The sequence below is a fragment of the Lipotes vexillifer genome, unplaced genomic scaffold, assembly GCF_000442215.2.
Source record: "Lipotes vexillifer unplaced genomic scaffold, Lipotes_vexillifer_v1.1 scaffold217, whole genome shotgun sequence".
NCBI lineage: Eukaryota > Metazoa > Chordata > Mammalia > Artiodactyla > Lipotidae > Lipotes > Lipotes vexillifer.
This window is the reverse complement of record NW_006788200.1, coordinates 3,475,046-3,501,373: the sequence shown is the minus strand read 5'-3', so window position 1 is coordinate 3,501,373 and position 26,328 is coordinate 3,475,046. Positions and strand designations below refer to the sequence as shown.

The 26,328-nt window shown below is 41.5% G+C and overlaps 1 protein-coding gene across 6 annotated transcripts in view; it reads left to right on the top strand.

Moving 5' to 3' along the window:
* Positions 1–26,328, top strand: part of MACROH2A1 (macroH2A.1 histone) — an 83,838-nt gene that overhangs the window by 35,876 nt on the left and 21,634 nt on the right. For 3 of the 6 annotated variants that reach the window (XM_007461381.1, XM_007461379.1, XM_007461378.1), the window contains exon 5: positions 20,323–20,430. In XM_007461381.1, coding sequence (XP_007461443.1) covers positions 20,323–20,430 — 108 coding nt within the window. Of the gene's footprint in view, positions 1–20,319; positions 20,431–26,328 lie in introns of all 6 variants that reach the window. The other 3 variants (XM_007461380.1, XM_007461376.1, XM_007461377.1) reach the window with 1 other exon arrangement.

Sequence of the window (26,328 nt, the reverse complement as noted above, 5' to 3'; positions counted from 1 at the left end):
TTCCTGCTAACTATAAAATTAGCAGATTGAACTGTTTCTTTTTTCCTTTACAACATTTGCATTTTGGGGGAGGTGCAGGACAGCGAAGGCAGGGGAAAGTGCCTGTGTATCCCCCTTTAAATGTTAAAAAAAGAAGATGAAGATGCCAAATCCATCATCTCTTGATTATGGGCCTCAAGGAGCAGGCTGCCCACAGAGCAGGGGGCCAGCAGGGGCAGAACTGTGGCACCTCTCCAACCCGCGTGTCTCTGGCAACCCTGGGTTGAACCTTGCTCCCTGTCACCCCCCAGTCTTCTGTCATAGTTTTTGCCCCGTAAGTTTCCGAACTTCCCAACTTCCCAAACACTCTGAATGCTTTTTCTTTCTTTTTGGACTTGAAATATATATATATATACGTATATATATATATATACGTATATATATAGAGAGAGAGAGAGAGAGAGGGAGAGTGTGTGTGTGTGTGTGTGTGTATATGTGTGTCTTTAGCTTCTAGTAGCTATATTTGGAACTCAGTGTTTCTAATAACCATATGCCAATAATCACTTGAACACTCAACTTTTCCCTTGATTACAAAAGCAGGAAGTCTGTTATGGTGGTCTGTTTTTCTTCTACACAATAAAACACATTGTCTGCTTACTGTACCAGTATTTGGCTAACATTAAACCCTGGGGGAAGCTGAAATTGGAACCGTGAACAGCTAATTTTCAAAACATTTGTTTAATGTAAATTGCGGTGCCAGCTCCCAGAAACAGCGGAGAACCCTGCATCTCCAGGTTTAAGTGGAATGTTCTGCAAATAACCTTTCCAGAGACATGCAGACAAAGCCTTAGTAACATGCTAAAGCACTTGTAGTGAAAGGGAGTTGGTATTTTTCAAGTGTCAACACTTGAATTCCAAATCATAATTTTCCCCCCAATTCTATGTAATTGGAAGGTTTTGAAAGTCTCCAGTTGTGACAGCTGAGTCAGCCATAGTGGAAACTGTTAGAGAAGGCGACAGAACCCACCAGGGGTTGGGCATCCGGGGCCCTGGCAGTGCCTTGGGTTTCCTCCTTCTACTTGGGTGGCCTCAGGCAAGTCTGTGCCTCAGTTTACCCCCCGCCGTGAAATGATGGGGTCCATTCCAGCCCTACAATTTACTGACTCTAGTGAATGTTTGCATAATGTCTTTGTGTAGGTAATATGTGTGAGAGTTTGGGTGGTACAAAGAGTGTGTGGTAATAAAATCTCACTCAGTCCTCCCACTTCTCCCCAGAGCAGTCTCTGGAATGAGTTTTCATGTACCCTTTCAGAAAGTCTAAGCACATAAAAAGCATACAGATACATAAAGTCTTCCCCATCCTTCTGGCCTTTAGAGAGAGAGAGAGAGAGAGAGAGAGAGAGAGAGAGAGAGAGAGAGAGAGTGTGTGTGTGTGTGTGTGTGTGTGTGTGTGTGTGTGTGGTGTTCCCCACTGTTTTGGCAGTGTGGTGTCGGTGGTTACTGGTGCCAGCTCACCTGGCTTTATATTCCAGTTCTGCCAGTTGCTGGCTGTGTGACTTGGGGGAGTTACTTCATTTCTCTGGTATCTCAATTTCCTCATCTGTAAAATGGAGGTATAACACAGGGTGGTTGGGAGGCTTAAAAGAGGATTCATGTGAAGTGCTTACAGCAGTGTCTGGCACACATGTCAGCTGCTGCTGTTACTCCCTGGGCAGTTCTTACTCATCTTGGCATGTGGAGCTGCTTTAGTCTCTCATGGTGTGACTCCAGTTACTGATACTGTAGGCAGGAGCAATGTACCCAGTTCTCTATGGATTGTTCCTCGTGTCCATTCTGACAAACAGTGCCGCAGTGACCATCACTGTGTGTGGGTCTCTGTGCGTAAGTGCAAGTGTATCTGTAGGAGAAAGTCCTCAAGGTGGACTTACTGAAGCAGAGAGTGTATTTTTTAACTCTGATGGCTGCTACTCCCATATACAGCATATTATCCCATTAAGAAATTTCAAGAATGGACTTATTTACACATTTGACACTGAGTTGTTGAAAGAAGATGCATCCATTCGATCCGTACTTATCACATCTACATGTGCTTGTTCCCCTTCTTGGTAGTGAGCACCTTGGTGCTCAGGGAGCTCTGGTTTAGTGAGGGAGGTAGAGTCACTGCACAAGGGTGGGGGGCGAGTGGTGCTCCGACTACAATAAAGTGGAGTGATGGCATGGCAGTGTTGTCTTACATAGGTGCTCAGGGGAGGCTTCTCTGGTAAGGTAACACTCAAGGCATTTAAGTGATTGAGAGGAGAGAGCTCCTGGCACAGGGGGGAGCATGCCTGGCTCTTCCCAGAGAGAATGGGACAGGCCTTCATGTGGGGTCCCCAACGTTTCAGAGAAGCCTGGGGACTCTTCTCAAGATAAGGTTTTATTTATTTTTTTAATTTTACTTTTTTAAGAGGGACTTGGCTGGCCCCAAATGATTTTTTGTTTTGTTTAAATTTTATTAATCTTTTTGGCTGCGTTGGGTCTTCGTTGCTCTGCATGGGCTTTCTCTAGTTGTTGCGAGCTGGGGCTACTCTTTGTTGCGGTGTGCGGGCTTCTCATTGCAGTGGCTTCTCGTTGCGGAGCACAGGCTCTAGGGCACTTGGGCTTCGGTAGTTGTGGCTCGCGGGCCCTAGAGTGCAGGCTCAGTAGTTGTGGCACACGGGCTTAGTTGCTCCGCAGCATGTGGGATCTTCCCGGACCAGGGCTCGAACCCATGTCCCCTGCATTGGCAGGCGGATTCTTACCCACTGCGCCACCAGGGAAGTCCAAAATAAGGTTTTAAAATGCATAAAATACCGAAGATTCAAAGGAAACAATTTATGCCTAAATCTTCAAGGTTAAGACCCCTGTCAGAATGCTCACCAAGATTCATAGGATAATCTTTTTTTTTTTTTAATTTTATTTATTTATTTATTTATTTTTGCCATATGTGGGCCTCTCACTGTCGTAGCCTTTCCCGTTGCCGGACGCGCAAGCTCAGCGGCCATGGCTCACGGGCCCAGCCGCTCCGCGGCATGTGGGATCCTCCCGGACCGGGGCACGAACCCGCGTCCCCTGCATCGGCAGGCAGACTCTCAACCACTGCGCCACCAGGGAGGCCCTCATAGGATAATCTTTAAGGTATCTCCAAGAAGACAGTTTTTGCCAAAAGTTTTGATAAATAGTCACCTCACCTAGGATTTTTCAAATGTAAACCCGCTCTACCACCCCAGTTGAACTCCACCCCCATATGTGAATCACTCTTCCCCATCAAGAAGATACACTTGCTTCTCACTGCCTGGCAAAAAGCCCAAGATGATTTTGGGAGAGCGCCTCTTTCTTTTTGAGAAATATTTAAACTGCAAATGAGTGATTAATGTTCTGGTAAGGGATGCCAAAAAAAGGGATTGGTTCTTTTGAGAAGCTGCCATCCTTGCAAAATTTTGCTGACTTTTTAATGAAATTTCCAGATTCAAACAGCAGAGCAAAGGAGACTAGGCGTAGGTAATCTTGGGTTGGTAATTTCACACAAGTCTTTTTGGACGCTCAGTTCTACAGATTCTTAAATACATCTCCCACTGACTCTGACCTTACAGGTTTTCTGCTGCTCAAAACAAAACTGGGTGTATGGACAATACATGGAGTTTTTGGATTTGTACAACAATATGAATTTCTAAAATGTCAATCTTTTTTTTTTTAACATCTTTATTGGAGTAAATTTGCTTTACAATGATGTATTAGTTTCTGCTTTATAACAAAGTGAATCAGCTATACATATACATATATCCCCATATCTCCTCCCTCTTTCATCTCCCTCCCACCCTCCCTATCCCACCCCTCTAGGTGGTCACAAAGCACTGAGCTGATCTCCCTGTGCTACGCAGCTGCCAATCATTTTTTTTTAACTCTTTATTGGAGTATAATTGCTTTCCAATGTTGTGTTAGCTTCTGCAGTACAACAAAATGAATCAGCTATAAGTATACATATATCCCCATATCCCCTTCCTCTTGAGCCTCCCTCCCACCCTCCCTACCCCACCCTTCTAGGTCATCACAGACCACAGAGTTGATCTCCTTGTGCTATGCAGCAGCTTCCCACTAGCCATCCATAAAATGTCAATCATTTTGGAGATGGACAAAGTATTGCTTGCTAGCTTTTGTCCTCCCTGGGCCAGGTTGTGTAAAGAATCTACCATCTACTCTCACCATTTCATATAAGAAAGGGCATTTTAATACCAAGAAGTGAGGAAGGGACATAATCACAGACTACAGACCGTAAGAAAACTTAGGGCACAGTTGTTAGGATTGGAATATAGTGACATCTCCCAAGGCAACTGTGTAGACCTGAAGCACCGTGTCACGGGCTGCACGCCTTGCAGGGAAGAGGCAGATGTTGGTTGCCAGGTGGACAGACTGTGAGAACTGGGAAGGAGCAGCTGGTCTTGCACAGGGTTTGCCGCTTTCTCTGCCTTGGCCGCTCGTTTAGTCAGTTCTCCTGCCTTATCTCACTTTCCTGACGAGGAAGCTAAGTCTTAGGGAATGTGAGCCATGCACCTAAGGCTATGCAGCTAGTAGACCAGGGCTCAAATGCAGGACTTCAGAGTTCAGATATAGTGTTACTTGTGTGTCCTGTGACTATGGACCACGTCCCTAGGTAGAATCCCCTCTGGTCTGATGGTAGAGGGCTGCAAAGCCGCCCACTGCAGAGTGAGTGGGGCAACAGCTTAAAAAACTTTTTTTAAATAACACATTCTGGCCTCTCATTAAATTTGTACATTCATGATATATATTCTGTTTATAATTTCCACCTCTTACCCTCTACAATGTTCTTTTTCTCGGTGTATTGAATTATAATTGACATAAAGCATGTATACGTTTAAGGTGTACAGCATGATTTGACTTGCATGTATCATGAAATGATGACCACAATAAGGGTAGTTAATATCCATCATCTCATATACAGAAAAAAATGTTTTTTTCCTTGTGATGAAAACTCTTAGGACCTCCTCTCAACAACTTTTCCTACGTACCATACAGCAGTGTTAACTATAGTCATTGTGTTGTACATTACATTCCCAGTACTTATTTATCTGATAACTGCAAGTTTGTACCTTTTGACCACTTTCCTCCAATCATCCCTCCTCCCCCAACCCTCTGCCTCTGGTAACCACAAATCTGATCTTTTTTCTTGTGAGTTTGGGTTTTTTTGTTATTGTTTTTTTTTAAGATTCCACATATAAGGGGGATTATGTGGTATATGGTATTTTAATTTCTCTATCTGACTTACTTCACTTAGCATAGTGCTCTCAAGGTCCATCCATTTTGTCGCAAATGGCACAATTTCCTTCACTTTTATGGCTGATGAATGTTCCATTTTGTTTTATATAGGGGTGTGTGTGTGTACGTGTATCATATTTTCTTTATCCGTTCATCCATTGATGGACACTTAGGTTTTTTTCCGTATTTCCATATCTTGGCTATTATAAATAATGCTGCAATGAACATGGGGTGCATATATCCTTTTGAGTGAGTGTTTTTGTTTCCTTTGGATGAATACCCAGAAGTGGAATTGCTGAATTATGTGGGAGTTCTGTTTTTAATTTTTTGAGGAGCCTCCATAATGTTTTCCATAGTAGCTGCTCCGGTTTACGTTCCCACCAACAGTGTACCAGGGTTTTCTTTTCTCTACATCCTTGCCAACACTTGTTATTTCCTGTCATTTTGATAATAGCCATTCTAACAGGTGTGAGGTGCTGTATCGTTGTAGTTTTGATTTGCATTTCCCTGATGATTAGCGATGTTGAGCACCTTTTCATGTACCAGTTGGCCATTTGTATGTCTTCTTTGGAAAAATGGTCTTGAGTTTTTTGCTCTTGAGTTGTCTGAGTTTGTATATATTTTGGATATTAACCCCTTGTCAGATAAATGATTCACAAATATTTTCTGCCATTCCATAGGTTGCCTTTTCACTTCGTTGATTGTTTCCTTTGTTGTGCAGAAACCTTTTAGTTTGATATAGTCCTACTTGTTTGTTTTTGCTTTTGTTGCCTTTTCTTTTGGTGTCAAATCCGAAGTCATTGCCAATACTAATATCAAAGAGCTTACTGTCCGTTTTCCTCTAGGAGTTTTATGGTTTCAGCTCTTATGTTCAAGTTTTTAATCCATTTTGAGTTAATTTTTGTGTACAGTGTAAGATAGTGGTGCAGTCTTATTCTTTTACATTGGCTGTCCAGTTTTCCCAACACTATTTATTGAAGACACTGTCCTTTCTCCATTGTATATTCTTGCCTCCTTTGTTGTAAATTACGTGACCATATATGCCTGGGTTTATTTCTGGGCTTGCTGTTCTGTTCCATTGATCTTTGTGTCTGTTTTTATGCCAATACCATACTGTTTTCGTGACTACAGCTTTGTTATGTAGTTTGAAATGAGGGAGCATGATGCCTTCAGATTTGTTCTTTCTTGAGATTGCTTTGGGTATGTTGGGGTCTTTTGTGGTTCCATACAAATTTTAAGATTGTTTATTCTATTTCTGTGAAAAATGCCATTGGAATTTTTTTTCACATTTTACTATTTTTTTTAATTGAAGTATAGTTGATTTACAGTGTTGTGTTAATTTGTGCTGTACAGTAAGGTGATTCAGTTATATATACTTTTTTTATTAAGAGCACATTTTATTTTTTAAATTTTATTTTATATTGGAGTGTATTTGGTTTACAATGTTGTGTTAGTTTCAGGTGTACAGCAAAGTGATTTAGTTATACATATACATATGTCTATTCTTTTTCAGATTCTTTTCACATATAGGTTATTGCAGAGTATTGAGTACCCTGTGCTCTACAGTAGGTCCTTGTTGATTATCTATTTTATATATAGTAGAGTGTATGTTAATCCCAAACTCCTAATTTATCCTTCCCCTCCCCCCTTCCCTTTTGGTAACTATAAGTTTGTTTTCTAAGTCTGTGAGTCTGTTTCTGTTTTGAAAATAAGTTCATTTGTATTATTTTTTAAGATTCCATATACAAGTGATATCATATGATACTTGTCTTTCTCTGTCTGACTTCACTTAGTATGATAATCTCTAGGTCCATCTGTGTTGTTGCAAATGGCATTACTTCATTCTTTTTTATGGCCGAGTAATATTCCATTGTATATATGTACCACATCTTCTTTATCCATTCCTCTGTTGATGGACATTTAGGTTGCTTCCATGTCTTGGCTATTGTAAATAGTGCTGCAGTGAACATTGGGGTACATGTATCTTTTCAAAGGATGGTTTTCTCGGAATATATGTCTAGGAGTGGGATTGCTGGATCATACGATAGCTCTACTTTTAGTTTTTTGAGGAACTTCCGTATTGTTCTCCATAGTGGCTGTACCAATTTACATTCCCACCAACAGTGTAGGAGGGTTCCCTTTTCTTCACACCTCTTCAGCATTTATTGTTTGTAGACTTTTTGATGATGGCCGTTCTGACTGGTGTGAGGTGATACCTCATTGTAGTTTCAACTTGAATTTCTCTAATCATTAGAGAATCTTTCCATGTGCCTTTTGGCCATCTGTATGTCTTCTTTGGAGAAATGTCTGTTTAGGTCTTCTGCCCATTTTTTGATTGGGTTGCGTGTATTTTTTTGCTGTTGGGCTGCATGAGCTGTTTGTGTATTTTGGAGATTAATCCCTTGTCTGTTGCATTGTTAGCAAATATTTTCTCCCATCCTGTGTATTTTTGTTTTGTTTATGGTTTCCTTTGCTGTGCAGATGCTTTTAAGTTTAATTAGGTCCCATTTGTTTGTTTTTGTTTTCATTACTCTAGGAGGTGGATCAAAAAAGATATTGCTGCGATTTATGTCAAAGAGTGTTCTGCCTATGTTTTCCTCTAAGAGTTTTATACTGTTGTCTTTACATTTAGGTCTTTGATCCATTTTGAGTTTATTTTTGTGTATGCTGTTAGAGAATGTTCTAATTTATTTCTCTTACCTGTAGCTGTCCAGTTTTCCCAGCACCAGTTATTGAAGAGATTGTCTTTTCTCCATTGTATATTCTTGCCTCCTTTGTTGTAGATTACTTGACCATAGGTGCGTGGGTTTATTTCTGAGCTTTCTGTCCTGTTCCATTGATCTCTATTTTTGTTTTTGTGCCAGTACCATACTGTTTTGATGACTGTAGCTTTGTAGTATAGTCTGAAGTCAGGGAGCCTGATTCCTCCAGCTCCGTTTTCCTTTCTCAAGATCGCTTTGGCTATTTGGGGTCTTCGATGTTTCCATACAAATTTTAAGGTTTTTTTTGTTCTAGATCTGCAAAAAAATGCCGTTGGTAATTTGATAGGGATTGCACGTAATTTGTAAATTGCCTTGGGTAGTACAAGTGCCTTTGATTCTTCCAATCCAAGAACATGTTATATCTTTCCATCTGTTTGTGTCATCTTCGATTCTTTTCATCAGCGTCTTATAGTTTTCAGAGTACAGGTCTTTTGCCTCCTTGAATAGGTTTATTCCTAGGTATTTTATTCTTTTTGATGCGATGGTACGTGGGATTGTTTCTTTATTTTCTCTTTATGATCTTTTGTTAGTGTATAGGAATGCAACAGATTTCTGTGTATTAATTTTGTATCCTGCAGCTTGATGGAATTCATTGATGAGCTCTAGTAGTTTTCTGGTAGGATCTTTAGGATTCTCTATGTATAGTATCATGTCATCTGCAAACAGTGACAGTTTTACTTCTTTTCCAATTTGGATTCCTTTTATTTCTTTTTCTTCTCTGACTGCCGTGGCTAGGACTTCCAAAACTATGTTGAAGAAAAGTGGCGAGAGTGGACATCCTTGTCTTGTTCCTGATTTAGAAAAAATGTTTTCAGCTTTTCACCATTGACTCTGATGTTAGCTGTGGGTTTGACATATCGATGTATGGCCTTTATTATGTTGAGGTATGTTCCCTCTATGCTCAATTTCTGGACAGTTTTTATCATAAAGGGTGTTGAATTTTGTGAAAAGCTTTCTCTGCATCTATCGAGATGATCGTATGGGTTTTATTCTTCAATTTGTTAATGTGGTGTGTCACACTGATTGATATACAGATATTGAAAAATCCTCTCATCTCTGGGATAAATCCCACTTGATCGTGTTGTAAAGTCCTTTTAATGTACTGTTGGATTCGGTTTGCTAGTATTTGTTGAGGATTTTTGTCTGTATTCATCAGTGATATTGGCCTGTAATTTTCTTTTTTTGTGGTATCTTTGTCTGCTTTTAGTATCAGGGTGACGGTGGCCTCACAGGATGAGTTTGGGAGTGTTCCTTCCTCTGCAATTCTTTGGAAGAGCTTGAGAAGGATGGGTGTTAGCTCTTCTCTGAATGTTTGATAGAATTCGCCTGTGAAGCCATCTGGTCCTGGACTTTTGTTTGTTGGGAGTTCTTTTGGGTTTTTTTGTTTTGTTTGTTTTTTTGTTTTTGGCTGCACTGCAGCTTGCAGGATCCTACTTCCTCAACCAGGGATTGAACCTGGGCCCTCGCAGTGAAAGCACTGATCCTAACCCCTGGACCACCAGGGAATTCCCTGTTGGGAGTTTTAAAATCACAGTTTCAATTTCAGTGGCTGTGATTGGTCTGTTCATATTTTCTATTTCTTCCTGGTTCAGTTTTGGAAGATTGTACCTTTCTAAGAATTTGTCCATTTCTTCCAGGTTGTCCATTTTTTTGGCATATGGTTGCTTGTAGGTAGTCACTTATGATCCTTTGTATTTCTGCGGTGTTAATAGTAACTTCTCTTTTTTCATTTCTAATTTTATTGATTTGAGCCCTCTCCCTTCTTTTCTTGATGAGTCTGGCTAAAGGTTTATCTATTTTGTTTATCTTTTCAAAGAACCAGCTTTTAGTTTCATTGATCTTTTCTGTTGTTTTCTTTGTCTCTATCTAATTTTTTTCTGCTCTGATCTTTGTGATTTCTTTCCTTATACTAAATTTGGGTTTTGTTTGTTCTCTTTCTAGTTGCTTTAGGCATAAGGTTAGTTTGTTTGAGATTTTTCTTGTTTCCTGAGGTAAGATTGTATTGCTATGAACTTACCTCTTAGAACTGCTTTTCCTGCATCCCATAGGTTTTGGATTGTCATGCTTTCATTTTCATTTGTTTCTAGCTATTTTTTGGTTTCCTCTTTGATATCTTCAGTGATCCATTGGTTGTTTAGTAGCATATTGTTTAGCCTCCATGTGTTTGTGTTTTTTTAGTTTTTTATCCCTTGTAGTTGATTTCTAATCTCATGGCATTGTGGTCAGAAAAGAGGCTTGATATGATTTCAGTTTTCTTAAATTTACCAAGGCTTGATTTGTGGCCCAAGATGTGATCTATCCTGGAGAATGTTCCATGTGCACTTGAGAAGAAAGTGAATTCTGGTGCTTTTGGGTGGAATGCTCTCTATATATCAGTTAAGTCCATCTGGTTAATGTGTCATTTGAGGCCTGTGTTTCCTTATTGATTTTCTGTCTGGATGATCTGTTCAAAGATGTAAGTCAGGTGTTAAAATCCCCCCATATTATTGTGTTACTGTCGATTTCTCCTTTTATGGCTGTTAGCGTTTGCCTTATATATTAAGGTGCTCCTATATTTGGTGCATATATATTTACAATTGTTATATCTTTTTGAATTGATCCCTTGATTATTATGTAATATCCTTCTTTGTGTCTTTGTAACATTCTTGTAAAATCTATTTTGGGGACTTCCCTGGTTGTCCAGTGGTTAAGACTCCACACTTCTGATGCAGGGTGGCACAGGGTTCGATCCCTGGTCAGGGAACTGAGATCCCACATGCTGTGCAGCGTAGCCAAAAAAAAAAAAATTAAAGTCTAATTTGTCTGATATGAGTATTGCTACTCCAGCTTTCTTTTGATTCCATTTGCATGGGATACCTTTTCCCATCCCCTCACTTTCCGTCTGTGTCCCTAGATCTGAAGTGGGTCCCTTGTACCCAGCATATATACAGGTCTTGTTTTTGTATCCATTAAGCCAGTCTGTGTCTTTTGTTTGGATTATTTAATCCATTTACATTTAAGGCAATTATCGATATGTATGTTCTTATTGCCATTTTGTTAATTGTCTTGGGATTGTTTTTGTAGGTTTTTTTCTTCCTTTCCTCTTTTGTTCTCTTCTCGTGTAATTTGGTGACTATCTTTAGTGTTGTGTTTGGATTGCTTTCCCTTGTGTGTGTATGTATCTACTGTAGATTCTTGGTTTGTGGTTCCCATGAGGTTTTGATATAGCAGTCTGTATATGTAGAAGATTGTTTTAAGTTGCTGGTCTCTCAGTTTCAAATGCATTTCCTGTATCCTGCATTTGTACTCTCTTCTTGTGTGTGGATGATTTCCTACCTTTACTGTGTGTTTGCCTTTACTGGTGAGCTCTCCCATTCGTACTTTTCTTGATTCTAGTTTGGGCTTTTATCTTCTGCCTAGAGAAGTTCCTTTAGCATTCGTTGTAAAGCTGGTTTGGTGCTGCTGAAATCTCTTAGGTCTTGCTTATCTGTAAAGCTTTTGATTTCTCCTCGAGTCTGAACAAGAACCTTGCTGGGTACAGTATTCTTGGTTATATACTTTTCCTTTTCATCACTTTAAATATATTGTGCCACTTCCTTCTGACCTGCAAAGTTTCTGCTGAAAAATCAGCTGATAACCTTATGGGGATTTCCTTGTATGTTATTTGTTGCTTTTCCCTTGTTGCTTTTAATATTTTTTTCTTTGTCTTTAATTTTTGTCACTTTGACTAATATGTGTCTCAGCATGTTCCTTCTTGGGTTTATCCTGTATGGGAGTCTCTGCACTTCCTGGACTTGAGTGTTTCCTTTCTCATGTTAGGGAAGTTTTTGGCTATAATCTCTTCAAATATTTTCTCAGGCCATTTTTCTCCCTTCTCCTTCTGGGACCCCTCTAATGCAAATGTTGGTGCATTTAATGTTGTCCCAGAGGTCTCTTAAACTGTTCTCATTTCTTTACATAATTTTTTCTCCCTTCTCCTTCTGGGACCCCTCTAATGCAAATGTTGGTGCATTTAATGTTGTCCCAGAGGTCTCTTAAACTGTTCTCATTTCTTTACATTATTTTTTCTTTGTTCTGCATCAGTGCTTTCCACCATTCTGTCTTCCAGCTCCTTATTTCTTCTTCTGCTTCAGTTACTCTGCTACTGATCCTTACTAGTGTATTTTTCATTCCAGTTATTAAATTGTTCATCTTTCTTTATTCTTTATATCTTCTAGCTCTTTGTTAAATGTCTCTTGTATCTTCTCGATCTGTGCCTCTGTTCTTTTTATGAGATCTTGGCTTATCTTTACTATCATTCTTCTAAATTCTTTTCAGGTAGGTTGCCTAACTCCACTTCACTTAGTTCTTGTGGGTTTTTATCTTGTTCCTTTGTCTGGAACATATTTTTCTGCCATCTCATTTTGTCTATCTTTCTGTTTTCGTGTTCTCCTTCTGCTGGCTGCAGGACCATAGCTCCTCTTGTTTCTGGTGTCTGCCCTCTGGTGGGTGAGGTTGGTCCTGGACTTGTGCAGGCTTCCTGGTGTGAGGGACTGGTGCCTGCCCTCTGGTGGATGGAGCTGGGTTGAGTTTCTCTGCTGGGGCAGGACTGTGTCAATGGGTGTGTTTAGAGGTGGCTGTGAGCTCAGCACAGCTTTAGGCAGCCTGTCTGCTGATGGTGGGGCTGTGTTCCTATCCTGCTGGTTGTTTGGCCTGAGGTGTACTAGCACTAGAGCCTGTAGGCTGTTGGGTAGGGCCAGGTCTTGATGCCAAAATGGTGACCTCTGGGAGAGCTCACACCAATCAATATTCTCTGGGACCTCTGGCACCAGTGTCCTTGCCCCTCCACTGAGTCACAGCTGACCCTCGCCTCCTTAGGAGACTCTCCAAGACTCGTAGGTAGGTCAGCTGAGGCTCATGTGGAGTTACTGCTATGCTGGGTTCCAGTGTATGTGAAACCTTGTGTGTACCCTCTAAGAGCAGAGTCTCTGTTTCCCCCAGTTATGTAGAGCCCCTGCACTTAAGCTCCATGGGCCTTCAAAGCCAAATGCTCTGATGGTTCCTCCTCCCGATGCCAGACCACCAGACTTGGGAGCCTGACATGGGGCTCAGAACTCTCACTCCTGTGGGAGAACATCTGTGACATAATTATTTTCCAGTTTGTGGGTAAGCCACCCACTGGGTATGGGATTCGATGATGTCATGAAAGCTCCCCTCCTGCCATCTCGTGGTGGCTTCTTCTTTGTCTTTGAAAATATCTTTTTTGGTAGGCTCTAGTTTTTTTTTGTCAATGGTTGTGCAGCAGTTACTTGCAATTTTGGTGTTTTTGTGAGAGAAGGTGCGCTCAGGTCCTTCTCTTCTGCAGTCTTGGCTGGGGATCTCTCGCTATTGGAATTTTATTAGGGATTGCATTGGATCTGTAGATTGCTTTGGGTAGTATGGGCATTTTAGCAGTATTAATTCTTCCAGTCCTTGAGCATAGAATATCTTTCCATTTATTTGTGTGTTTAATTTCTTTCATCAGTGCCTTATGGTTTTCACCATGCAGGACTTCCACCTCCTTGGTTAAATATAATCCTTGGTATTTTATTCCTTTTAATGTGGTTGTAAATTGTTTTCTTAATTTCTCTTTATGATAGCTCATTATTAGTGTATGGAAACACCACAGAAATCTGTGTAATGATTTTGTGTCCCACAACTTTACTGAATTCATTTATTCTAACAATTTTTTCGGTGGAGTTTTTAGAGTTTTCTGTGTATAATATGTCATGTTCAAATAGTGACAGTTTTACTTCTTTCTTTCTGATTTGGATGCCTTTTCTTTTTCTTGCCTAATTGCTGTGGCTAGAGGAAAAGAGGAAAAATAAATTTTAAAAACCTTCAGACAAGTGAAAATGGAAATATAACTTACCAAAACTTATGACATGCACCAAAAGCAGTTTTAAGAGGCAAATTTATAACAATAAATGCCTACATCAAAAAATTTTTTAAATCTCAAATAAAAAAACATAACCTGAAGGAACTAGAAAAAGAACAAATGAAGCCCAAAGTTGGCAGAAGGAAGGAAATAACAAAGGCCAGAGCAGAAATGAATGAAATAGAGATTAAAAGAACAATAGAAAAGGTAAATGAAACTAATAGATAAACTAAAGATAAGTAATCTTTCCTATTGGTTGTTCAGTAACATGTTGTTTAATCTTCATATATTTGTGATTTTTCCAGTTTCCTTCTTGTAATTGATTTCTAGTTTCATACCACTGTAGTCAGAAAAGATACTTGACATGATTTCTTACATTTATTAGCGTTTGTTTTGTGGCCTATCATGTGGTCTGTCCTGGAAAATGTTATATATGTACTTGAGAGGAATGTGTATCCTGTTGATCTGGATGGAATATGCTGTTTATATTTTTAAAATCCATCTGGTTTAACACGTCATTTAAGGCCAGTGTTTTCTTATTGATTTTCTGTAAGGAAGATCTGTCCATGGATGAAAGTGGGGTATTAATGTCCCCTGTTGTTATTGTGTTGCTGTCTTTTTCTCTTTTAGGTCTGTTAATATTTGCTTTATATATTTATTTGCTCCTGTGTTGGGTGCATAAATATTTACAAATATTATATCCCCTTGTTGGATTGACTCCTTTATGATTACATAATGACATTCATTGTCATTGCATTCATTGTTTTAAAGTCTGTTTTGTCTGATATAAGTATAGCTACCTCAGCTTTCTTTTGGTTTTTATTGGCATGGAAAATGTTCTTCCATCCCTTTACTTTCAGTCTGTGTATATCCCTACATCTGAAGCGTGTCTCATGCAGGCAGCATATAGATGGGTGTTGTGTACTTATCCACTCAGACACTCAGTGTCTTTTGATTGGAGAATTTAGTGCGTTTACATTTAAAGTAACTATTGATAGGTATGCACTTATTCCCATTTTGTTAATTGTTTTTTGGCTGTTTTGTATTGGGTTGGCCAAAAGGTTCACTTGGTTTTTTCCGTAAGATGGCTCTAGTAGCACTTAGTTGTCTTTAACTTCATGTGAAAAAATTTTGTTAGATTGTATTGTGACAGCTGTCATATCAGCATGCATTTTATAAAAGACCTCAAAATTGGTGAATTTTTGCGTAGCCTTTTTAGTACTGAAGATGGCAGAAAAAACAACATTTTAGGCATATTATGCTTTATTATTTCAAGAAAGGTAAAAATGCAACTGAAACACACAAAAAAAGGTTTGTGCAGTGTATGGAGAAGGTGCTGTGACTGATCAAATGTGTCAGAAGTGGTTTGCGAAGTTTCATGCTGGAGATTTCTCACCGGACGAGGCTCCACGGTCGGGTAGACCTGTTGAAGTTGATAGCAATCAAATCGAGACATTAATTGAGAAAAATCAACATTATACCACGCTGGAGATACTGGACATACTCAAAATATCCAAATCAAGTGTTGAAAATCATCTACACTAGCTCGGTTATGTTAATCACTTTGATGTTTGGGTTCCACATAAGGTAGGCGAAAAGAAACCTTCTTGACCATATTTCCCCATGTGATTCTCTACTTAAATGTAATGAAAACGTTCCCTTTTGAAAGCAAATTGTGATGGCTGATGAAAAGTGGATACTGTATAATAATGTGGAACAGAAGAGATCATGGGGTAAGCGAAATGAACCACCACCAACCCACCAAAGGTCAGTCTTCATCCAGAGAAGGTGGTGTTGTGTATATGGTGGGATTGGAAGGGAGTCCTCTACTATGAGCTCCTTCTGGAAAACCAGACGATTAATTCCAGCAAGTACTGCTCCCAGTTAGACCAACTGAAAGTATCACTCGATGAAAAGCATCCAGAATTAGTCATCAGAAAACTCATAATCTTCCATCAGGATAACGCAAGACCGCATGTTTCTTTGATGACCTGGCAAAAACTGTTACACCTTGTCTGGGAAGTTCTGATTCATCCACCATATTCACCAGACATTGCACCTTCAGATTTCCATTTATTTCAGTCTTTACAAAAATCTCTTAATGGAAAAAATTTCAGTTCCCTGGAAGATTGTAAAAGGCACCTGGAACAGTTCTTTGCTCAAAAAAGATAAAAAGTTTTGGTAAGATGGAATTAGAAGTTGCCTGAACAATAGCAGAGGGTAGTGGAACAAAAGGTTGAATACGTTGTTCAGTAAAGTTCTTGGTGAAAGTGAAAAATGTGTCTTTTATTTTTACTTAAAAACCAAAGGCACTTTTTGGCCAATCCAATAGTTCCTCTGTTCCCTTCTTCTTTTCTTGCTCTCTTCCTTTGTGATTTGATGATTTTCTTTAGTGGTACACTTACGTTCCTTTCTCTGTTGTGTATATACTGTAGGCTTTTGCTTTGTGTTTATCATGAGGCTTATATATAACAACTTATAACAGTCTATTCAAAATTGATAACACGTTTGATCCCATTCGAAAGCTCTATATTTTCACTCTTCTTTCCATGTTTTATGTTTTTGACATCACATTTTACACCTCTTTATCTTGTGTATAGTCCTTAGTTAATTATTGTAGTTACAGTTATTTTTAGTACTTTTGTCTTTTAACCTTTATACTAGCTTTATAAGTGATTAATCTACCACCTTTATATTTACCTTTATCAGTGACAAAGGTACTTGTACTTTTCATATGTTTTCCTGTTACTAATTAGTGCCCTTTCTTTTGAGCTTAAAGAGGTCCCTTTATTATTTCTTTTAAAGCCAGTTTAGTGGTGATGAACTCCTTTAGCTTTTGTTTGTCTGGAGAACTCTTTCTGTATTCTTCACTTCTGAAGGACAGTTTTGCCAGGTAGAGTATTCTTGGTGGGAAGTTTTTTTTACTTTTAACATTTAGAAAAATCATTCCACTCCCTTCTGGCCTGCAAAATTTTTGCTGAAAAATCTGCTGATAGTCTTATGGGGTTTTTGTGTGTGTGTCACAGGTTTTCTCTTGCTGTTTTAAAGATTCTCTCCTTGTCTTTAACTTTTGCCACTTTAATTATAATGTGTCTTGGCATGGTTTTGTTTGCGTTCATCTTATTTGGAACTCTCAGCTTCCTGGCAGGATTATCTTCCTTTTTATGGCTAAATAATATTCCTGTGTGTGTGTGTGTGTGTGTGTGTGTGTGTATCACATTTTCTTTATTCATTTGTTGATGGGCACTTAGGTTGTTTCCATGTCTGGGCTATTGTAAATAATGCTGCTATGAACATGAGGATGCAGATATCTCTTCAGTATAGTGTTTTCATTTCCTTTGGATATATTTCCAGAAGTGGAATTGCTGGAGCACATGGTAGTTCTATTTTTAATTTTTTGAGGAACCTCTATACTGTTTTTCCATAGTGGCTGAACCAATTTACAATGTGGGGCAACAGCTTTAATGCAGGTAACCATATGCAAATGAATCATTGCTGAAAATTATCAGTATTAATTATCACAGGTTAAGCTTTATTACCTGGCTGCATAGGCAGCTGCTGACTTGTATCAGGGGCCCAGGGAGCCTTTCAGGTCCCCTCCTCCCAGTAAAACCAGCTCCAATTCCCAGATGCTTGAAATTCTATCATTTTAGGGCTTTCTGACCTCTTCAAATCCAAGTATCCTTGGGCAGAAGCACTAAATATTTATCTACTTAGCAACTGCATTTCATTCCCAAGCATTTACTGAGCACCTCGTGTATGAATGGTGTTCACTGGGTAGAGTAGTGGCTTTAAGACTTTTTTTCTTGTATACTTCCTAAAGCAGTTTTGAAAATCTTCATAGCTCATACATCTAAAATTTGACAGCTAAACTTCTCATAATAAATTTAAATATCTACTACCAAGGGTATAATTTTGATATATAATACATATTGAAATTTAAAAAGAAAACTCTTTCATCATTTAAATGTATCCAAAGAAATTACTTAACTGTGATGATTTGATATAACACAAAATACACAAACAGGCTCTTTTTTAACAGTTGGAAAATTTACATAATTTTACTCCTTTGAGCCCTTATTTTCCTTTCACTTGCCCCACAAGTTTTTATCCTAACGTAACACTTTTTTTTTTTTGCTTGTAGTATATTAGTGATTTGCACAACAAAAATAATGTACATAAATTTAAATTCATTTTGAAAAATTTTCTTGTGATCATAAAAGCACCAAATGTTATGGTTTCCACAGGATTGGATAGTTATCACATTTATTAATAATACACAGTTGATCAAACTGAAATACTTGACACATTTTAATTTTAACTATTAAGGAGGAAGTAAAATTTTTTTGGAACTGTATCATGTCATGGGATGCATGGAGATAGTTTTTTCAGTTAAGTACCCTAAGATGAATGCTGCTCATTGTATAAATGAGTCATCATCCTATATTTTATTTATAGGTATAAGTGCCTGGGAAGTCTTGTTCACAAAAGTAACTAAATGGGACTGGAAAGGATTTTGTTAAAGCAACATCGCTCAATCCTCTGAACTCTTTCTGAGTTACATGCCAACAATCACATAGTAATCTGTCATCAATTTGTTTTAATAAATGTTTTATTTTAGAACGGTTTTAGATTTACAGAAGTTACAAAGCCCGTATAGAGAGTTTCTGAATATCCCTCACCCAGTTTCCCTGTTGTTAACATCTTCCATAACCCTGGTACATTCATCACAACTAGGAAACCCGCATTGGTACATTACTGTTAACTAAACTCCATCAATCTGTTCTTTAATGGTCTATCAGCTGTTAACTCAATTTGGTATTTCTTCAGTTTTGTTGAAAGCACAGAATTAGAAACATCTGACTTGCGAAAGGATTTGTCATCCCATCTTTGCTTTTCTTATTTCCTGGAAAGTATATCAAAAAGGCTTTACTAAGACTTACCATGTAATTGTTGATTATACCTGTCAAATGTGATACACTTGAAGTGTTAGGAAAACCGAAATAGTGATAATTTTACTTTATCTTTGCTAATACCATGTTTCTTGTTAAAATGCTTTCTGTCTTACCATTTATATCAAAATCTTGGAGCATCAAATTTAGCTCATTTAATTAATGGAAGATGTACCAGGTTAGCCATATAACCTAAATGCCAAAGCAGTCCTTATTGTTAAAGCACTTAGTAAAATTAGACCTTATTTTTCAGTGTAAGTAAAAATATTAATATGTTAATGAATTTGAGTATTAAAAGGGAAAGTGGATAGGGCACGGGCCTTGCCCTGAGTTTTCTGTCCAGATCCTTCCTTTAGGAAGCCATGGCCATTTATCATATTTTATATATTTTAAAATATTTCTCACCCCGTACTTTGATGATTTGCTCCCACTGGACCATCCTCAGGAGTAATGTCCTTTTTGATAATAATTGGGGGAAGGAAAAAGTACCTAAACAAAAATTGCTGTTGTGCCCACTTTTCTCACTCAACAATATATCTGAATGCAGAAAATCCCCAAATGAGCCAAAATATCCATTTCTAATACAAGCCTCGTCCTTGACAGAAATAAAAGACTGAGAAAGACATGTATCCCTACTTGAAGGGTGGTGCTAATATTCACTCTTGGGAAGTGGGAGAAATGGTTGTGAAGGGAGACCCCGCATGAAACCTTGATTGCAAGCATAGATCACTCTTAGGGCAGATCCACTTCAGGAAGGAGTACATTAGGCAGCAGAGGATCTGGAAAGTAATCATACCTCTCTACACAACATACCTTTGCAAGGCTCTTGGAAACCCCAGAGGACATATACTTCAGTCTGAATGATGCTGGAAAGAGGCCCAAGAGCCTGCCAAGATCCATGCTCACTGCAGGGGGGTGGGGCATCTCAAGGGGACAGATAGGCTCGCCAACAGCTCCCATATGGATCCTTCTCCAGGGCGGGTCTTAATGAAAGAGGGTGGGAGAGTCTTGCCTCCTGGGCTCGGAGGGTTGGAGGGTGATGATCCTTGGTCTGATTTTTGGCTGTTTGGGAACTAAGGATCCAGAGCAGTTTGGTTTTTCCCCGCAGACGTGAATACTGTACAGGCATCTAGAAAGTGAAGACCCTGAATTAAGAGACATTTACTTGGTCTAAAGTTATGCAAGTGGTTCTGTTCTAAATTATCACTGTGAAGTTTTGCCTTTAGGTAGCTCTTTTTTTAAGATTATAAAGGTGATGAAAATACAGTTTAGCACTCTTTACTCTTGGACTTCAAAATAAGCCTGCAGCCCCCACTTTGAAAAATGCTGAGAACTAGTAGTGGTTTAGTTTCCTGTTTTCTCTTGAGTATTATGGGCATTCACCTGCCTGTTAGAAAAGCCCAGAGTCACGTGGTCTCCATCTGTGCAGGCCTCATACTGACTCTTCTGTTTGTGCAAGAAGAAGCAGGGAGAAGTCAGCAAGGCAGCCAGCGCTGACAGCACGACCGAGGGCACACCCGCCGATGGCTTCACTGTGCTCTCCACCAAGAGCCTCTTCCTCGGCCAGAAGGTAGGCAAACGCGGGCCCCGGTCTGCTCATGGGCCCTGGGACAGGTGGGTGCCTCCACCAGCAGGAAGGTTGACTGAGGACCACTCCTGGCCTCATGGGCTGGAGGAGAGGGTGGGGCCTGGGGCGGCTTTAGGAGAGGACTCGGGGAGGGCTGGACGGGGTGCTGAGGGGAGACTGGCAGGCGGGGAGGGGACATGGTGGTGAGGAAGAGGGACAGCAGCTCCTGTGGGGGTCGGGACACCCTGGGCCTAGTCTGTGGATGGAGCTGTGTATAAGGGATGACCTGGTCATCCTGTAGTCCTGCCCAGAAAAGCAGCTGGAAGTCAAAACTGGGTCCTAGAAAGGGAAAGGTCTAGCAGGCAGCCCAGGTGTTCCGGTGGGCACGGAAGGTGGAACCTTGATCCAGGGGGCGGGATTGTTGCTAGACACACTGTGCCACCTGAGGACTCCTCAAGCCAGTCGTTTGTTTGTTTTAACCGTGGGCAATATGTTTTCAGCCACCCCAGTGATGCAAATTTGCCAGGACGCCATGGTTTTGTAACAAATGATTCACTTTTGTTGAAAATAAAAATGATGCAAAGGCTTTTAAGACCTGAGAATGAGAGTTCATCTTTCTCTGTTAACGCCAAAAAAGGGGGTGGAGAGAGAGTGGGAATTACTTGCGTGAATTTTTTTTATCCTACATTAAAAAAAAATTAAAGGCATGGATTTGAGCTTCCATGTAAATCGCGTTTAGTTTGCATGTGGTGAACAACTTGGTTCTGAAGCTGCATCATTTTTAAAACCTCACTGTCAGTTTTCTTTGGCATCTCAGTGACACAGTCCTGCTCACGTCATTGCAAGTGCTCCTTCTCCCCCTCCCTCTTCCTGTCGCTAATTGCACTCAGGCTCCCATGATGCAATTCCTGTGGTGGACTCTGTGTTCCAGCAAATAACCATTACAGTGTACATTTTATAACCATTATCTGTATTTTGTATGCATTTTTCAAAGGAAAAAATAAGCAGCACTATCTGTCATCTTAAGGTCTGGGGCTTTGAAAGTTTTTGTTTAAAATATTTTTTATTTATAAAATTTCAGCTCAGCAGTGAAGGCAACCACCTGGGTTTACTTTCACACCCTTTAACCTGTCCTTTGGGTAATATATTGAAAGTTAATGTGACCTGTCATCCAAATTGCTTTGGTTTGAACTAAAGTGCAAAAAAGCTCTGCGACTTAGGACTAGCTCCAGTGTGCTTCAGATCCCTAATGCTGACGATTAGAGCCAGGACTTGGAAACGTGTTAAGCAGGTAGAACAGTTCAGTGCCTGGGTCTACCCTCTCCCTCACTCCTTCCCGTACCCAACTCTCACGTGCCCTGACCCTGGCCTCTCCCTTCCCTGTGTTCTTCTTGCTCGCTCCTGCTGGTTACCCCAAAGCCAGCGTCAAGTCAGAACTCCTCACACCCCCTTGCTGGATTTCCGGAATAGCCATACTCAGCCATACAAATGTCCGTGTACAAATGGAGATGCCCTTCTTGCCCTTCTTGGCCTTGGGATCAGGGCCTCGTCTGCTGCATACGAGCCCTGGAAGGGAAGGGAGGCAACAAAGACTGCAGACACATTGCTAGCTCCTCTGCAACCAAGCAGTGCCATCTCCTCCAGTTTGGGTACAGCCGGGTCTCAGGCCTCAGGACCAGGCACCACAGGCAGGAGAGTACCAGAAAGTGCAAATCCAGCTAATACTGACTATACTCCACTCACGGTTGGGGAGGGAGAGTCCAAAAAGCTATAGAGAAGCACTGATACTCTATAGTCATTTACAGGCATGTTATCTAATATTATTTAGGAGATAGAGGAAAATGGAAGATGGAGGCTTGACAGCAAAACTAATGTGGCTTTTTGATATCTTGACTTTTGGAGGGAGAGCCTGAAGGGACTGGTTGAACTGGAGCCCAGTGTAACATGGTCAGCTGTGAGAGAAGGGGCTGAGTGCAGAGCCAGAAAGTACACCTGCCTTCTTTCCCGTATCACACAGTCAGGTGTGAGTGGTGAGAACAGAACCCCAAACTACCACAAGGCTGCCCTTTGCTTCCAGCTTAATGACCCAGGACACACACATCCAGGATGAGCTACCCCCAAATCCAGCCCTGCAGGTGCCCTTTAGCAGAGTAAACTGTGTCTCCCCAAAAGTGGTGTCACAGGATAAAGCATCATCTCAAGTCAGCCTGGGCACCCTGTTAGAAGCTAGTGTCCTAACAACCCTTTCTGGAGCCCTGTGCCCTGCAGCATGAGAGGGAATAAGTGTTAATAGTTGAGAGCGTTATTTTGAAGCAGGACTTTCTGGCCCTTTATATATAGTTTTTACTGTCGAGTAAAAGTCATGGCATTTAGTGCAAAAGGGGCCAGAGTGGTCAAACTGACACATAGGAATTTTTACACAAAGCACATTTTAAAATGTCATTATTACAGACATTAATTTTGACTTGGATTTTAGGAAGTGTTTCAGAAAGGGTACTTTACAATGGTGACTGTATGGTGCCCTGTGTTCTGTGAGTCTTACTTTCCACCTGTGACAGTGAAACCAATGCTGGAATAGTGCAAAGCAAGCTGAGGTCAGAAAGGTGATACTGTGCTCGCTACAGCCCTAAAAGGCACAGTTGCTAAGCTACTTGCAGGAGAAGCTGGCCCAGGGCTTAGGAGCCTGGGATCCAATTGTTGTTGATGATAATGTATTTCACATACTGACGTCTCAGGAGTAACCGCCCTCATTGCTCTCTGATTTTACCCAGTATTCACACACGTTGTTGAATTGTTTTCAAAAGGGAAACAGTGCTGTGAATCTGAATCGACTAAATGTGTTTGCTTTGTGGTTCAGTGGAGATTCTCAGCTTCTTCTCAAGATTTAAAAGCTTAATGTCCAAAAAAAGTACTTCCAATGTGGATTTCTATAAATCTGTGTCAGTGGTATTAAGTGATGTAGGCTTCCTTGGAAGAGTCAGTATTATTAGAAGCAGTTGGGAAAGCAGTGTCAGGAGGGCATGCGTGTGTGCCTCCGCAGCTATCAGGATTGCAGCCACAGCCCTGTGGGCCGCTAGAGGTAGGGGTAGGTACCGTGGGTTTTCTTCCTCAGATCCAGACACCCTAGTCCTGGGGGCTGGGGAATAGTAGAGAGAGAGGGAGGGAGCTCTTGAAGCAGTAATGAGGAGGAAAGGCCCACCACCCTCTTCCACCCTATGGCTGACGACTGGCTTCTGAGACAGTTTAGGACGCTGATGAAGCCATGCTTCTGGGCCTCCAGCAGTGCGCACAGGGGTCCTTGTCTTTGTGTGGCACATTCTAGCCTGAAACCCACCAGATGCCTCCTCCAGGCCTGAGGCCTCTGGGGGAATTCAGGCTGGGGATGCGTGCAGGCTGGCAGCATAGCACAGAGGAAGGAGTCCCTCCACCCCAGAGGCCAGGGCAGGAATGGGCCCTGGAGCAGGCCACAGGGAACACATGGTGATCCATGAGGAAGTGGAAACAGTTCTGTGGAAGACCTCACCTCTCCATCCTCCTTAGTTAAAGTGGACCCTGGGGACAGGAAAAGCATATTTTATGTGGTGGGCACAGGGAAAGGAGTCTTCCTTGTCCATTGTGAGGGAATGAGAGATACAAACAGGCTAGTCTGGTCAGTGACAGGCTAGACTTAAAAAAAAAAAAAAAAAAAAAAGGATTGTACTATTTCCTGTAGCCAAGGAGGTCATGTCAAGGCAGCCCAGATGTCCATCCAGTAGCCCCAAGCCACCGGCTCCTTCCTTATCATGCGCAGGCTGCCTCCCGACCTGCTCTCAGTGGTGGGTGCCGTCCTCCCTTCCAGGATAGCCAGGTTAGCTTTGAGCCACCTCAGGTCCCAGCCAGGCCAAGGGCCCCGGTTCCTGAGCTCTGGCCTTTCCGTTAGCCCTGCTTTCGGGGAAGCGGTTTGTTCACTTCATCTTAAAGTTGTGTCTGGATGTTTGACATTCAGCTCCAGCTCTGTTTGTGGGCCTACAGAAACCCGAGCACTGTCTTAGGTATTGGATGGCCCTTGGGCAGGAGGCAGCCTGCACTCTGCCTTCAAGGAGCTTGTAGCCTAACGAGTTCACATCAGGAGTAGACAACAAGGGTTAACTGGGCATAACCCCTCGAGGGGAGACTGGGTGCTGTAGACATCAGAGGCTGGCTCCAGCAGAGCCCACTGACATGAGCATCATCAGGTCCCCGTGGTGGAAGAGATCTTGAAGGACACTTAGCTCAGTCCCCTTCCCCCAGCCCTGCAGCCAAGTGGGACCCCCTTTCTGCTCTATAAGTGGCACTCTCTCCAGTGGCCAGCAATCTTCACAGATACTTTAAATTCACCATTCTGTGGTTTAAAACTTAGTTTTCCATCTTTCCCAATGTTAAGACAAGGAAGTATTACCTTGTTCATATTCTGAAATCATTAATGACCCTCTTCCCTCCCAGAAAATCAGACTAAACTTGGGAATTTTCACAGTTTCCCAGAAATCTGATTTCCCAGCCCACAAATACCCCTGCTCTGCCATGTGCTTCAGACAGCTGTGGGCCCCTTGGGCTAAGAGGCCCAGGTGAATTTGACCCTGGGTGGGCTTAGCGGGGCCTGGGACCTCCTAGGACTGGGCACCTATCCTGGGCCTGCCAGGCCTGTTGGCATGTGTCCTCGGCACCGTGAGACCCTTCTCAGGCACGTGTATACGTGGCCTCTGCTCATCCTTCTCCTGTCCAGGGAGCTTCTGTTCTTGTTTCATGACCAGATGATCAGATCACTGTTGGCTTCTGCCCCCTGGGCCAGCCTGCCCAAGCCAAGATGATTGCCCATCTGTCTTTCCAAAGTGCCTGAAGCAATTTGTCCTCTCCCCTCCCCATTCCTCTCCCAAACACACGAACACAGACCGCCCCCCTTCCCCAAGCACATGCTTTATAGTCCTCTATAATTGTACATTTTTAATAGCAGTACTGTTTTGTGGCTCAGCCCCTTACCCTGAGGACTTCTGCCGAGCCTGGTACCCAGCAGAGTATGATGTGGGTGAGAGTGAAACTGCACTTGGTTAGCTGGGGCTTCTCCATGCTGGTGGCAGCGGCTCCCTGATGTGCAGGATTCAGTGCTTCCAAGAGCAGGGCTGCTTCTCCTCGGAGGGAAGGCGGTGAGCCCTGAGTCAGCTGGGAATTCTGTTTGCAGCCGCTCCCTCGCTCCAGCAAGGCCACAAAGCCCCGCACTTTCCCCTAGAAAGCCCTAAAGAGCAGGGGGAGTGCTCCCCAGGCAGAGGCAGAGACAGTCTACCAGGGTCTCCCCGGCTAGTTGAATCAGAGCCCGTGGCAGGAGCTGATTTTCTGGTGAGACATTTCTGAATACAAATCCAGAAGTGTCTATACAATTAGAAAAAAGTATCATGAAGTTTAAAGATTTAAACATGTATGGTTTTTAAACAAACAAGAAAGGAACCTCCTAGATGTCTTTAAAGTGTACTCATTCATAACACCAAGTGAAGTGTCCTTTCCTCTTTTCTCTCCTTTCCCTTCCTCCCCCAACAATCTCCTGCTGCTTCACACAGTGTAGGTTTTTATTCTTGGTGGGGAGCAGGGAGTACTGGCTTAATCTGAGCTTTTATAAACAGCATTTGCTTGAAGTCATACGCAGTACTTACATGATACCATAATCAAACCCTTCACCCTTGTCCTGAACCCTAAACCTTCACTTGCCTTACTCTGAGACCCCGACCCCCCGCATTGTGTGCCCATCCACACCCCTTCCCCCTGAACCAACACCATTAGCACCCTCTCCCTGATGCTGTCTCTCCTGTGCCTCTGTCCTGGCACCAGGACCTGTGCTCTGAGAGCTTCACTGTGTGAGGGCACCCCAGTGGGCTTCCTTCAGCTTCAGGAATG